The sequence below is a fragment of the Anopheles arabiensis genome, chromosome 3 (assembly GCF_016920715.1).
Source record: "Anopheles arabiensis isolate DONGOLA chromosome 3, AaraD3, whole genome shotgun sequence".
Taxonomy (NCBI): Eukaryota; Metazoa; Arthropoda; class Insecta; order Diptera; family Culicidae; genus Anopheles; species Anopheles arabiensis.
Window position 1 is genome coordinate 60770818 of NC_053518.1, and position 14935 is coordinate 60785752.

At 45.6% G+C, this 14935-nt stretch overlaps 2 protein-coding genes across 9 annotated transcripts in view; one reads left to right on the plus strand and one right to left on the minus strand.

Moving 5' to 3' along the window:
* Nucleotides 1-1555: 1555 nt before the first annotated feature.
* Nucleotides 1556-14935, minus strand: part of LOC120903840 (serine/threonine-protein kinase 10) — a 47671-nt gene continuing 34291 nt past the window's right edge. For 6 of the 8 annotated variants that reach the window (XM_040313489.1, XM_040313488.1, XM_040313492.1 and 3 more), the window contains 8 exons: nt 11894-14904; nt 11569-11814; nt 11351-11505; nt 11113-11281; nt 10918-11024; nt 10703-10835; nt 8099-9938; nt 4188-4299 (listed from right to left, as the gene is read on the minus strand). In XM_040313489.1, the coding sequence (XP_040169423.1) occupies nt 8859-9938; nt 10703-10835; nt 10918-11024; nt 11113-11281; nt 11351-11505; nt 11569-11814; nt 11894-14904 (4901 nt within the window). In that variant the 3' untranslated portion in view covers nt 4188-4299; nt 8099-8858. Of the gene's footprint in view, nt 4300-8098; nt 9939-10702; nt 10836-10917; nt 11025-11112; nt 11282-11350; nt 11506-11568; nt 11815-11893; nt 14905-14935 lie in introns of all 8 variants that reach the window. The other 2 variants (XM_040313494.1, XM_040313493.1) reach the window with 1 other exon arrangement.
* On the plus strand, nt 5560-7220 carry LOC120903842 (antigen 5 like allergen Cul n 1-like). Its single transcript, XM_040313496.1, has 2 exons — nt 5560-6421; nt 6487-7220. Exons 1-2 carry the CDS (start codon nt 6137-6139, stop codon nt 6976-6978), a joined length of 777 nt encoding a protein of 258 aa, XP_040169430.1. The 5' UTR covers nt 5560-6136; the 3' UTR covers nt 6979-7220.

Sequence of the window (14935 nt, forward strand, 5' to 3'; positions counted from 1 at the left end):
TCAGATCAAGTTCGAAAAATTTAAAATTATATTCCGAAATACGTTGCTCTACTGACCTTAAAGCTAGATAGAAACGCTTCATAAAACGCTTAAGAACAGAATGAATGAAGTGGATAGAGCACTAAAAACAAGTTGCCATTAATGAATCACTAAAAATGAAAAAAAATGAAAATGAAATTAAATCAATTTCTGCTATCATTTCATTCCGCTTCCAATCAGTATATCCTCATCTATTCTTTCAGCATATAAAAAGTATGTTTTGCGATTCAACTGCAATAGTTTTAGTTTCATAATCGTTTATCATAAAGAATTTTAAGAAATTTATCTGGCTAACGAGAATTACAAAAAAATGTTTCAGGTAAATATATAGATAAACCAACTGTTGTGGAATCACTTCACCTCAAAGAACCTGTAGTGACGGACGAAGCTGGAACTATATAGTACCTATATAGTACCGGTACTCACATACGCCTCTGAGACATGAACACTGTCCAAATCGGACGAAACCCTCTTAGACGCGTTCGAGAGGAAGATTCTCAGAAGGATACTTGGCCCCGTGTGTGTGGAAAGACAATGGAGGAGCCGATATAACGACGAGCTATACGCGATGTACGGCGACCTCACCGTCGTACAGCATATAAAGCTCCCCAGGCTCCGATGGGCTGGCCATGTTGTGCGCATGGAAACGGACGATCCAGCCCGTAAAATCTTTTTAGGGCGTCCACAAGGACAGAGGAGGCTTGGTAGCCCCAAATTGAGGTGGCAGGAGGGTGTGGAGGCCTAAGCCATTCAGGGATAACGAATTGGCAGACGAAGACGCCAGACCGTGAGCGGTTTTGCATACTCCTAAGGCAGGCCAAGACTGCAAAGCGGTTGTAGCGCCGGATAAATAAATAAAATAATAACTGTTGTGGATCTTCTCATCTTCTTTGGCTCAACAACCGATGTCGGTCAAGGCCTGCCTGTACCCACTTTTGGGCTAGGCTTTCAGTGACTAATTGTTTCCCCCCATAGCTGGATAGTCAAGTCCTAAGTATGGCGGCGCGGTCTATTTGGGGATTGAACCCATGACGGGCATGTTGTTAAGTCGTACGAGTTGACGACTGTACTACGAGACCGGCTCTGTTGTGGAACAAAACGATAAAACATGTAAAGGAGCTTCTCGCGCAGTATAATATTTTTAACTCATGGCATGACAGTAACATCGTTTATGTATTAAATAGAAAATTACATCTATATCCAGCCTCGATTCCGTGGTACAGTCGTTAACTCGAACAGCTCGACATTGGACTCGAACAACTCGTGGGTTCGACGCTCCAATGATTGTTATCCCGCAAGAAGAACTATTATTATCCGGTGGCGTGTGGTACTGAATAAGTCTCGAAATCCTGTAAAGGCCAGCATATGATCGCGTCGTAAGTCATTACGCCAAAAGAATAAAAAAAAGTCTAAAAAATAATAAAATCTACAAACCAGAAATTTAAAGATGGCAAGATTTTCGGACTTTCGGAGTTGAACCTACAAATTATATATAGAAGTATCAGATTTAGCGGAATTAGAGTAAAAATAAGAAATTTTATTATAATTCTGAATCGATATCTAACCTGCAAATTACAATATAATTACCCTTTCATTGCCATCTCACGCCTCAGCACTTGGTGCACAATACAGCACACGTGTGCGTCTTCACTCTGTTTCCTCTCTTCACTGCACATCATACTTTACTTCTGTGAAATGTGTTTTCTTGCTGCTCTAACCATTCCTATACTGAAACTATCTAAATAAATGTATTTGTTAAATTTCGCTTCCTTGCCTTTGCGTCAATATATATTCATACGTGTCTAGAATCACGAGAAAGAAAACATCCTCCATTCGGTTGTATCACTTAGTTCAAATCTTGGCTTTCCACACCACCCGCGACTACACAGCGTGTGGAAGAAAGTGGCGAATTATATCGTTTGCCTTATGGCCAGAAGCGCACACCTGTGTCTGAGTGTGTGTGTGTGTGTGTGTTTGCTGCAGTTTGCTTGGCCTGGGCGTGCGGCAATATTTTGATTAGGTTTATGACTATTCTACGATTCCTTTCCTGACCTGGCTACTGTACACCACTGTAGTTCGTTATCATCCTGAAGGAGGTGAGTGTGTATGTGTGTGGATGTGTCTGTATACCATTTTGTACAACAGAGTATAGGCTACTTAAAATGGTAAAATGAAATACCCACAAAATGGTTCACTAAATTGTAACGGAAGTTGGGACGAGCAATGATGTTTGCCCATGTAACAGAATTAAACATCTTTGCTCGATACATGGGTTGTACACACGTGAAAGACTTTACAATTCAGGGTAGGAGACATAACAGAAACAGCTTATGTTCACACAGAACACATTACCAAGATAGCTGCGACTATACAAGGATCTACATCATAAAGAACATTTATTGCGTACACCACCAACCACCCACTGGACCGTGAAAGCGGCGGCAAACAAGTAAATGATTCACAACAATGCAAAAATATGTTTTACATTAAAATTAGATACATGTTTACACATCATAACGATCTCGCGATCGCACCAAAATCTTGGGGCGCAGTAGCTTGGGAAGAGCCAGTGTTTCTCCCCGGCAAATAAAAATGAATGGGATCGCTGCCAATATTTTGTAACGAAATTATGATACACAACCTATTTATTAATTAAGAAGAAGATAAACAACCAATGCTAGATATGTGAGATGCGATGAATCAAAAGAATTCACTGCAACACAGCTTCTAGGCTAAACGTAAGCTGTAGCATTGTTCTTTGCAAACTTTCTATCGTATCTCGATCAGCTTCTTCTACGCATCATCCTTAACTGCTACTGGAAGAAGAAATCGCATAAACGCAACCCGGCGAAATAGTCACGATTATGGGGCGATTATGAAGGGTCTCACAATACGCACGTTCCGCTGTTGCGGTTAGGGAGAAATATACGTTATAAACAATAGACACTGCACTACTTGGTTAAAAGTATTAAAAACGGTTTTGGCAAACAACAACGTCAGCATGTTCGTTGCGGTGTAATATTATTGTATACACACTAATACAGGAAGAAACAATCTCTAACACATGCGATAACTTGCTAAGCTATGTCTCGTGATCGCTCGATCGCGCGGCGGTGAAAAATTGAGCTTTACGCTTATCCTGTACACACACAACACTAGTGGCATTATTCCAGCTTGCGGTACAATTAAATTACAGTTTTGGTAGATGCAACTCTTGGCGGTCTTCTTCTGGCGGGAGCTTTCCCTTTTTGCTGTTCTATCTATGCCACAATAAGCGTTCAAATGTACGGCCATATGTGACAAATTAAGCGATTGAAATAATGATACTAACACTAACCAATAAAAATGTACACCGTGTAACAAAAACTTCTACTTCGCTAGTCTTTCGTACTTCTTTTTTTTTCTACCTGAACGAGTTCCAGTTAAAGAGCAGCGGGGAATTATGTGCAATATTTGTGTAAAGCAATCTTCCATATAATACAACTATTGTAGGTACGTTACGACCTAAATTATTCTCTCCTCCTTCCCCGCTTTCGCTCTCAAACCGTATCGCTTCTACAACACATTGCTTTTATGAATCTGTGCTACTCACGAGACGTAGCTTCATCCTATTTGTGGCTTCAGTGAAGTTTTGATATTAGGGTTGGTTAGATTGTACAATAGTTCAGCGCGCACGCGCACAATAATTAGCTACTGTTTTTGCTGGCGCTGCTTTTGCATGATTGCTACATTATTTTTTGTTTAAAAAAAACTACCTTATTGAATCTCGCCTTTCGCATTCATAGGGCGCCTATCTCCTAACGCTCTCGCGTTTATATTAGGTTGGCAGAACTTCTGGGGACACTCTTTCGAAGGAATGTTTGGGCAACGCTTATCGCTTGCATTAGCAGAGATGCAGCAAACAGTTGCCCTCCTCGATCGACCACACTACTAGCTGCTGCTGTTCCGGTAGCTGCTGTGGCCGATGCTGCTGTTGCTGCTGCTCGCACCGGCACCACCGCCGCTCATTCCGGTTCCGCTGCCGCTGATACTGTTGTACCGTGCCCTGAAGCCCGCCGCCCCCTGTCATGCGCCCAATCCATCGGAATATGAAGAAATGCTGCTCCTCGTCGACCCTCCGACCTGCAGCAGATGGTGATGGTGGACGTGCGGGTGGTGCGGGTCGTGCGATTGCGGGGATTGCGGTGGCATCGGTACCAGGCTGTTGCCGTACAACTGTTCCATCTCTTCCAGCTGCTGGGCAAACGTTTCCTCGAGACGCTACGTAACGATGAACGACGAAGAACGGTGAAAAATAAGAAAGTATTTGGGAAAATTTTAATAAAAAGCAAATCAAACACTGCATAAAGATCCATCCGATACCACAGAGAGAGAGACAGACGATGAAAACATAATATTGTGATCAACAGAACGAATTGTAAGCAAATGTGAAAAAAAACTGTGTTTTGTTTAATCCTAAAAGACGACTTCAAATAATAGCATAAATAATAGCAGTACACAATCGGTTAATTACACTAAACAGGCTAAACACCAACCAGTAAACCAGAAACAGAGAACGGTATTGAAACCTTCACCGATATACAATGAGATATTAAAACACAACCATTCTTCTTACAAAAAATGCATCACATGTAAGAGTAAACATAGCAAATGAAGTTGATAATACGATAATTGAAATGTCTATAACATAAGAAATTCGACAAACGCGTGACACAAATACAGTACGACAAAGTTACCTAGCCAACAAAACAACAACGGCTATATTATGTCACCACACTGTCTGGGTATGGATCAATCACCGATCACCGTATCAATGTTAATACAGATTGGTTGAACCTTTGAACGGAAGGGCGAAAAAATGACACATGTCTGCCAACGAAATTACCCTGCGTGCCATTAGTACTAACACATCCACTGCACGGGGAGAGGAGAGCGCAGCGGGTCAATGTGACAAATGTTTATTTTATGCACGTGTTCAAAAAAACGATACATGCATGATGCACCATCGATCATACAGCGCAAGCAGCAAAAAAAATGCATGTGCATGATGATATGCATTCCATTTCAGGGGCACCCCACACGCCATCGAGGACGAAATGTAATGTTCCGCGCCTCAAGCGGGTGTCATTATTGTAAGTGGGTTTACAAACAAACGATCAATAACATCACGGATCGCTTTCCAATAGTTACGAAACACGGAGTTAGCGGAGAAATAATTTTAAAATAATAGATATTGTTATCCATCTTTGGTATGGTTTTGTTAGGGGTTTTGATGGTCTTCTCATTAAATCACTGAATGAAATAAAAAAAGAGTTATTTATTCGATATATTTAGGATACTTTCACCCCATGTTCAGTGTCTCTTTTTTTTAAATTATAACTATATTAAAACCATTACCAATAATTAATATACTACATACCTTAAAATATTGCAATCATGACTACATCAAACGGCTGCAACGCGTTTGCAACAATTTGTCAATTAACACACCCAGAACGCCCCCGTCTCCTTCCTCTCCGTAGTGTGGAGAAGGGAGATCGATTGGAATTAATTTGACAAACCATGAACGATTAAACGCTCAGATACGCAATAGATATGCACGCGAGTAGAAGTGTGATCTTGAATGTTAAGTGTCATACTATTCACCAACAGTCGGTTATCCTTCGACACCTGTGCAACAACCACGTTCGTCTCTTACCCCTTCTGCCATAGGCGGTTTGACTTGCAGCGCACGTCTCTACTATCAATCTTATCGGCTGCATCAGCCGACGCTGGGCCTGTCGATGACGTTAGCTCACACGCGGAAGCCTCCACACCAATGGCACAACGGGCACAGAGAGTGCGTATAATCCGAAGGGTGTCATAAGTAGAGTGTTGTTGTTCCCTGTTGCGGCAAAACAAAACAACAGCGCGTATCCTCCCCATCCACCCGTCCGCGTATGATCTCTTCCAATCTCCCCCTAGGGCTTCACCACAGTGGCGGCACGTACCCGAGGACTCGAAGTCGAAGTGGATCAGACGCGCGCTGGTGTGCTGCTCGTTGTGTCAGTACGGAGATAATACCCGGTCAGAACGGTTCGTTCTTACTGCTCGGAAAATGCAACTCCTCATAGCGATCTTCTCGCTGCTTCTGGCAGTTGGTGGTAACTTCACGCACGCCTTCGACTATTGTGCTGCATCGAAGGATCTCTGTCCCGTGCCCGGTTCGCGGCATGTCGTTTGCAATGGGAGGCAATTTGCGCCCGCTTGCAAAAGTCCCAAGCTTATCAAGATGAAACCCGAATACCGGGCACAAATACTGGAGTTTCACAATCGATTGCGGAACAATCTTGCCTGCGGATACTTTCACCGGTACGCCGAAGCGAGTTCGATGGAGGAGCTGGTAAGTTTAAGGGCTTTGAGGACACGATTGGTTTATAACAATCAATTACAATCAATTCCACGCAGCACTGGGACAATAAGCTGGCCCGCATAGCCGAGTACAATGCAAGGACGTGCAGCTTCGAGCACGATGAGTGCCGAAACACTCGCAGATATCGTACCGCTGGTCAGAACCTTGCCATAAATTGGTTCTACGGCATGAACGTGACGGTGGCGCAGGCGTTAGATAAGTTCCAGCGCCACTGGTTCCTGGAGTATAGGAAAGGCCGCCAGAAGATGCTCGACCGCTACACTAAACTCTCGTTACAAGCCGGTATAGGACACTTCACGCAGATGATACACGCCGACACGCAGTACGTTGGCTGTGCGATGGTACGCTTTCAAGGCATCCAGCAAGGTTTTCCGGTGACACAGTACTATCTGGTGTGTAACTACTCGGTGGGCAATCTGTACGAGCGACCCGTCTATCGGAAAGGTAAACGGTGCAGCAAGTGTAAGTACGGATGCTCGAACGACACGTCCTACCGATGCTTGTGCCGTTCGTCCGTGCGGAACTAGTAAAGTATGCGGATGAATGTGTACTACTACTTCGGGGAGATCTGTGTCTGAACAAGGAAAGGATCATCGGTATCGATAGGCTCTGGCGAGGAACTTGACGTGAAAGGGCGGTAAAGTTCAAAAGATGCTATTGAACAAATTTAATCATAGTTTTCTTTGTGCGTATATAAATCAAAACTCTTCTTAAGTGTACTTCAATAAAAATAACCTCCGTCCAGTAATAAACCTTGTAAAACCTTTAAGCAGTACTTTGTCCCTCTTGTGTCTATAGTAACAGATACGTTCACTGGTGAACCTAAATCCAACATGCTTCAAAAGATAAGCACGCACGATGCGCTACGTCCAAGTCTTCGCGGGAGCGCCACCCAAACCCACTTTTGCAATGGCGCAGAAAGTGTGCACAACAATCTACAGTACACTCCTATGCTAAAGTACTAACGGCCAACGTTAATTGCACCACTGCTCTTTTCTATCATGTTTAACTCCCGCCTTGAGATATACCTTTTTGCGTTATCCGCAACGTGTTATTGTTCCCCAGGATTGCCCGAAACCAGATGAGATAAATCACCACCCCCAGAGTGTGCAAACATATGACTCACCGTCGCGTGTTGTATATATGTGCAGACGGTTGTGTGCTACACGACACGTGTGGAGTATGTTATGATCAGAAAAGCACAATGAATCTTAATTATCAGTGCGCGCGAACATTAGTTAAGGATGAGTTATTTTACTGTTGGGCCAGATTCGTCACCATCAGCATATAAATGCGTTTCACAAACGCATTTTCAAATGAAAATAAATATAAACGCAAAAACACACATACAGTTCATACTGTAAAGCACACATCCATACAGGTAAACAAACAATAAATTATTACAAACACACTAACGCGTACAATGGAACATGCTGAAAACGCAATAGATGGGAAATAATTATTCAAAAGTATTAAACACGTAAACGAAAACCACTGGCAAAATAAATGCATGAAATACAAATGAAAGACGATTAAATAAAAAGTAACACAAACAAATCATTGGACCAATTGCACAACAACACAAACACAAAGAGTGGACACATGGTTTGAGGTGCAAGAATAGATAAAAGAGCTTTTAAGACCAACCTGATTCGATTGCGTTACGCGGTTTGCCAAGGAGACGACGAAGACTATATAGTCGAGAACGAAAAGAGGTCGTTTGTAGGGCAAAGCGAGTTCCGACTGTTCCATTATCAGACGTCATACACATACATGCTTAAAAGGGGCTCTATTTCGGCATATTTTGGGAAAAGAACGACCCACTCGTACTATTTTGGGCAATAACATCTCCTCAATAGCGCACTTTTTCCAGTATTATCCTTCCAGTAGTAGCACGACTTTGAATTGGAGTTTCTTTTTAAAGTGCCATATGTGCCATATCAAACGAAGTTGCATTGTGCGCTACGAGTTAAAGGTGGATTTCCGTTGACGGTTACCATTCTAGGTTAGTAGTCTTTCGTTCCAGTTAGTTGCGAGTTAGTTGGCAAAAGGAAAACGTGGTATATTGTGGAAATTCCATGTAGCATGCTCCGCTCTCCATTAAGATAGTAGATCTGTCGTAGTCTTCTTTCTGGATAACTTGGTTCGTTGTGCTCGGAATATTGAAAGTTTGGAAGGAACACTAGGGTGTGCTGGGCTTTTGGAACTGAAGGATTCGAGTATTTCGAGGACGATTTTGTGGATGTGACAAGGATATTTGATTCGGGATTAAAAAAGCGACAGTGGCGGAATTCGACGTTCACCGATACAGATATACACAAACCCAACCGGATGCAGTAGTCGCCGCAATGCCGCAACTTCAAAGCAAGGTACACTAATTTCTATTTTGTTCTAGGACGCGCTTCAATTAAACCACTGTATCATCATCCTTAGTCGGTGCATGCAACACCGGAGTAGATGGTGATAGTTTCAATCCCGACGGGGTGCTATTGCGACCACCGGTACCATTCGCCACAGGAAGTGGAAGACCTCCGCGGCCGGAACTGAACGTTGTCAGCCGGTTGATGTTCGCATCAGATGCTGTGGTGAACGTATTATCGCCAAGGCGACTTGGGCCCCACCCAGCAGACGTACGGCGTGGCATTGTACCGCCGGATGCCGATTGATGTGATTGTGGAATATTAGACCGATTAGTGATACCATCGAACATGTTTGCCGGTTTGCGATTAGTCGCCTGATTGTTCACACGGATCGAAACGACACGGTCCTTCGAGTCGGAATAGTACGACATCGGTCCGCCAGATGGAGTCCCACGGGATACACCATATTCACCACCCCCGCCACCGTAGTAAGCGGATGATGATGAGCTGCCGTACTCATTCCGGCCTGACCGGACCGGTGTGTTCGAGAAGAGGAACGATTTGATCGGTATGCGTGTTGATCGTGATTTGCACGAAAGCATATCTTCCGATTTGCGCCTCACGTGCACATTGTTAGCAACAATTGGATCATTGGTGTGGATGTACTTGATAGCGGATTGGTACTGATTATTACCATAACCTCTAGCATCATCACCACCACGGCCAGCAACCATTGTAGGCGGTTGATTTTCACCCTCATTCTCCTCCAGCACGGAATCGTATGACGATGCGAGGGACAGTTTGTGCCCGGAGTTGGGCGTATTGGGCATGGACCGGCTAAGATCCGGCACAGAGCTGTGTATACTGTTTCGGTTAGAGCTACTTCCACCACCACCGTATCCACCACCACCACCACCAGCAACGCCACCGTTTGCCATCGTGGGAAGCGTTAGGAACGTACGGGAGCGTGTGATGTTCAGCAGCCGGAGGGAAAGGGTATTGAGGGAATTGGTGCGATTGCGCAGCTCCGGTGGCACGGTAAAATCGCCATCGAACTCACGGCGATCAACCGGACCCCAGCGGTCTTCGTACTCGTCCACCATTCGGCTCAGATGCTTCTCAATTGCCTACGCCACCCCGGAACGCGTCGACAGATAAAGGGACGTTGGATGGGAAATAGGGGAAATAGGTCGGAAACAGGATTTGCGGGATACGATGGAAAAGGAATTCGAACGGGTACATTGCATTTGTCGTTTGTGTGTGTTGGTGAGAAATATAGAGCGTAGTTTTGATGTTGTACATGTGTGTATGTGTGTGTGTGAGTTCGGCAGGCATAAGAAAAAAAGGGAGGAAAAACATATTTTATTACGGTTAGTTGAACTGTACAGCAATTGTTATAAAAAAACGAATCGGTTACGCTGAAAATGGGTTATCTGTTAAAAAGCCAATTAGTTATTCTTAGCACGCAACACATGCTACAAGACATTTTTTACACAAATTATTCATAATTATGCCAATCGTTCGGTAACCAACAATCTAGAAACGAAACGATTTGTAATTCTTTGCTGCAACGATTATGATTTTGAAACCTATATAATAAATTATTCGAACATCTTTATAGTTCTTAGTATTCATCATTAAAAGATAATCGTTTCGTTTTAGTGATTAGATCAAAAGATATAAACATTTTTTTTGTGAATCAGGAAAGTCTATAAGTTTTAAAAAGATTTGCTCAGCAGCAGCTCTTCAAATGAACGCAGCAATAATTTTGTTTAGTGTTCGCACCTTCTTAATCAACACAACTATTATTATACCTACGAGATTGTCAGCGTAGAGGGCTATTTTAAATATAACGCATATTCACGTTAAGCATCCTGTAACTGTCACCTACCTGTTTGCGGGGCATGAGCTGCGCCTTCCATTCACGTAACTCCTTCTGCAACGCTTCGTCACATTCGCGAAGTTTTGCTGTTTCATGTTCAAGCAGTTGTTTACGTTTTTCGTTTTGCAGCTGCTCCAGTTCCCTATAGATATGTGATAAAAATATTTAAAAAAAATTACATAAGTAGAGCGATCAATTTGAATGTAAAGGCTCCTCCCACTTACCTAATAGATCCTTCTGAGGTAGCTCTAAGTTCTTCAAGTTGCTTACTGTGCTTGGTTTCAAATCGCAATTGCTCTTGGTTATATCGCTTCTTCTCTTGCTCTTGGAACTGGGTAAGAAACAACAATTAAAATATCAGCTTAAGAAATACACTTCTCGGCGCCACATGATTTGCGGAGTACGGAAAATCTTATTACCTTTTTCAGCTTGTCCCGCTCTACCTCCGGATCAGTGGTCATAGAAATGCGTAACGACTCACGGAACATCATATCGCGAGCCTTTCGCTCTGCGCGTATTCTCTTTGGCAGTGCTCGCCGTTCGATCGTCTGTCGTTTCAACAGTTCCTCTTCTTTCCGGGTGATCATGCTGTGACGAACGCAATAAAAATATAAAATTACTTCCCATTTTAATATTTCCCACGCTATCTGCACATACCGTTTGATTTGATCTAATTCCTTCTCGTGCCGAATAATCATTTGATGCCGTTGCATGAAACAAATGTCCTTCACATGACGCTTCGCCAGTTGATGCTTATCGTGGATATGTTTTTCCTCCAGCTCCCACAGCATCGCTTCCCGGGTTCTCATCGCCTAGTAAACGTAATATAAGCAATCAGCACAAATTCAACGCTAAACTCCACACTGTGATATTACCGTTTGCTTTTGCTGCAGATAACCCTTGTCGGTAGCGGACAGCTTTTCGCGGTAGATTTCACTAATCCGCCGCAGAGCAAGTTCGTGATTTTCCGATAGCGACGATAGAAACGACTTTTCACGTTCCTCGTGTTCGAACTCCATCTGCGTTTTCCGCTTACGGAATTCATCTTTTCGTTTTTCCTTCGGCAGTAGATCCACCTCCTGCTTTAACAATCGTATCTCCTGTTTCAAGCTGTCTCGGAACTATAGACACAAAACAAACGTAAAAGAATGAGAATGAATGTTTGGAAAACGTCTGTATCACTTTCATAGATCTACTTACTAGTTTCAGGTCTCGCTCCTGTTCGGCTCGGATCTTTTTGGACGTGTTGCGCAATTCCGCTTCCTGCTGCTGTTCAAACTTCTCCACCGTCTGCCGGTGCTGACGGGCTAGCACGTCCATGTCGGCCTCGAACGTACGCTCTAGCTGTAGCCGTTCCTGCTCGAACTTCTTCTCCTGCTGCTCTTTGGCGATCGCTTCTTTACCCTGCAGGTCATAGAACTGTTTCTTCTCCTGCTTCTGCAGCATCTTGAGCTCGCGCAGCTCCTGCTTGCGGAACAGATGATCGTCGTACAGCTTGTTGTTATCCTCATCGCTGTAGATCACCTTGCTGGTTGTGGTCGTTACTTGTACCCCATCGATCTCAAATTTGCGCGTTCGTTTTCGCGTTTTCTTTTTCAGATTTTGTAGGTGCAATTCCTCCTTGCTAATATTGCGGTTGGCTTTCTGCCGAATGCCGGCCGTACCGTTGCCACCGGCTGCGGCTGCTCCTGTTCCAGCAGCAGCGGCCACACCACCAGCAGCACCGGGAGTTCCAGCCGTGGCTGTTGCCGGAGCATTGCCACCGGCACTGCTACTGACCAAGGTCGATGATCCGGACGAAGTCGCCCCAGCTGCCAAGACAGGTACCTTATCGTCGTCGAGGTCTAGTGAGGGCATTGGCTTTCGTCGGAGTGTTACTTCTTCTTCCAGCTCTACCGATGCATGCTCGCGACTATCGTGACTAGTGGTGGTTGCAATGCTATCCGCATCGCTTCGATCGTACAGATGATGCTTCGCTGATACTGCTAATGGAGTCGTTCCACTGCTACCCGTCCGCTGATGATGATTACCACCGATCACCATGCCACCAGCGGCACTACCATGCTGCTGATGGTTCTGATGAATAGGCGTACTGGCGGAACGTACCGAACCACCGCCTTCGAGCGAACCGACGCTACTGTCTGGTGAAATCCGAGACTTTTCTATCTTGCGCTTATTCACAATGATACTGACATCCTCACGACTCTGATGGAATTCACTGCCACCATTATATCTATTGCCATTGATAATTCCTCCACCACTAGCACCACCTTTACCCGTTTGGCTTGGCAGCGAAATCGAGGAACCGGATGGCGATCGTTGCTGTGGATGCTGCTGCTGCTGATGAGATGGCTGCTGCCGCCCGCCGACCACAATATCCACCTTGACGTCATCACTCGATTCGCTCGGACCACAGCTAACGTTGGACAAATCACTGGTGGAGTCGTGGTGATAATGATGCGGTGACGACGCATGCGGATTGTTGATCAGCTGCGGATGATGTTGCGAGGAGTCCTTCACCTTGATCTCCTCCTCGCCAACCGTCACCACCGATACATGACTAGTGTCCAGCAACAACTTGCTGCTGTTGTTTAGTAGATTGTGTCCGCTAGCGTTGAACACATCCCCATCGCCGTACGCATCCACATCCCGATCGGGTGAGCTAGCGTTTGTATCATCCACGAGAAGCACTTCGTGGCGATCATCATATCCCGAGCTGACGATAAGCACCTCGCTTTCGTCCAGCTTTCGTGCAATCGCTCGCCCACCTGCGGCCGACTGTGAAGGTGTTCGAATAGGATGGTGCCGCGGTGAAACGTTCTCTAGACTGTCCAGCGACTGAAAGTCGTCATCGGTCGACGATTCGTTAACGTGCGTTTTGTTTAGCTCATTCGACACGATAACCACCTCATCGTGGGCTCCGGTACCCGGTGGAGATATGACACGCGAACGCCGTAGCTGAGACGAACCGAACGACTTCGTCGAGGATGCAGACGATGAAGTACCAGAAGAGGCTGCTGCAACCGCTGCCGGTGGCAATGGAATTGAATTATCAATTATTACCGGTGGATGGCTCGTGACGACCGTCACCTGCGCCACGTTGCTTGCCAAACTGTTGGAAGGATCGGACAGCACAGCCGCATCGTTGATGGTGATGGATGTCGTTGAGGAGGATGAGGAGGTATTCATCAAGGTGGCATGATGAGGCAACTGATTGCGTACTGTTGAGGGCGTTGAGGTGGTGGTAATCATTTTAACTCCCTCGTCAACTCCTCCCTCCTCTACCAGGGATGAAGGCGGATGCACCGCCCTCGGAATGGCAACATTATTAGTACTAGACATAGCGAAGGCTTGATTTGTCTTCGGCGACGAAGGATGCTCGTGAACATTTATCGTCGGCTTTGCACCCGGCGGCGTCGATGCCTTGGGGCTCTCTTTATCGGACGGTGGCGTCGGTGCATGTTCCTTGCGGGGAGACTTCGTCTGCTCTTCAATCACACCACTGCTTCCCATTCGCATCAGTGCCGGAGGCGGTGGTGGCATTGTACCGCCTAGTCCCGTTGCATCCGGTCGATCGAGAGCCTTTGCTGGCGGTTCACCCGCCGGCGGTGTTTGTGGCGTTTCTGGTGGCGTTGGCGGCACGACATCCTTTGCCACGGAACCACCGATTGTGAGCTTCGCCGAAGTTTGTCGTCCCGTGGGAGAAGTTGGCGTTTGCGGTGGTGGAGGTGCAGGTCCTTTCTTGACGGCGGCAGTGCTGGATGTACCACCTGCAGCCGCGATTTTTCTCTGCTCATTGCCTCCACCCGGTGGTTCTGCATGTAGCTCTCCCGTGGATGGTTGTTCAGGGACAGTTTCTTTAGGCACGGGTAACACCGGCGTGGGAACGTTAACCGCTCCCCCACTGATGTTCGATGAGGAGGACGATGTTTTGATGGTTGTTTCTTGTGTGCCCTCTGCACTGACCGGCGAAGCAACGACCGGCGGTGGCGCGGGTGAAGGCGCTGGTTGGGATTTTTTCATTTCCGTTTTTGTATCTACACTAGGCGGCGGTGCCTCCAGCGGTGCCGCGCCTGCTGAACCTGGCGCTCCGACAGTAGTCGGCGCCGGCCCAATCTTCGATTTGCTGGGATCATCTTCGGTGGTGGGAACGGGAGTAGACTCTTTCGAATCTCTGGATGATTTCGAAAGGGACGTGGGTGTATCTGGAACTGATGCGGGAAACGGAGAATGACATACAAC

Excerpts from the sequence above, each read along its gene's own strand:
- LOC120903842 (XM_040313496.1), top strand. The coding sequence starts at position 6,137 with ATGCAACTCCTCATAGCGATCTTCTCGCTGCTTCTGGCAGTTGGTGGT. Across the intron at positions 6,422-6,486 it reads CGAGTTCGATGGAGGAGCTG|CACTGGGACAATAAGCTGGC; the intron begins GTAAGTTTAAGG and ends AATTCCACGCAG.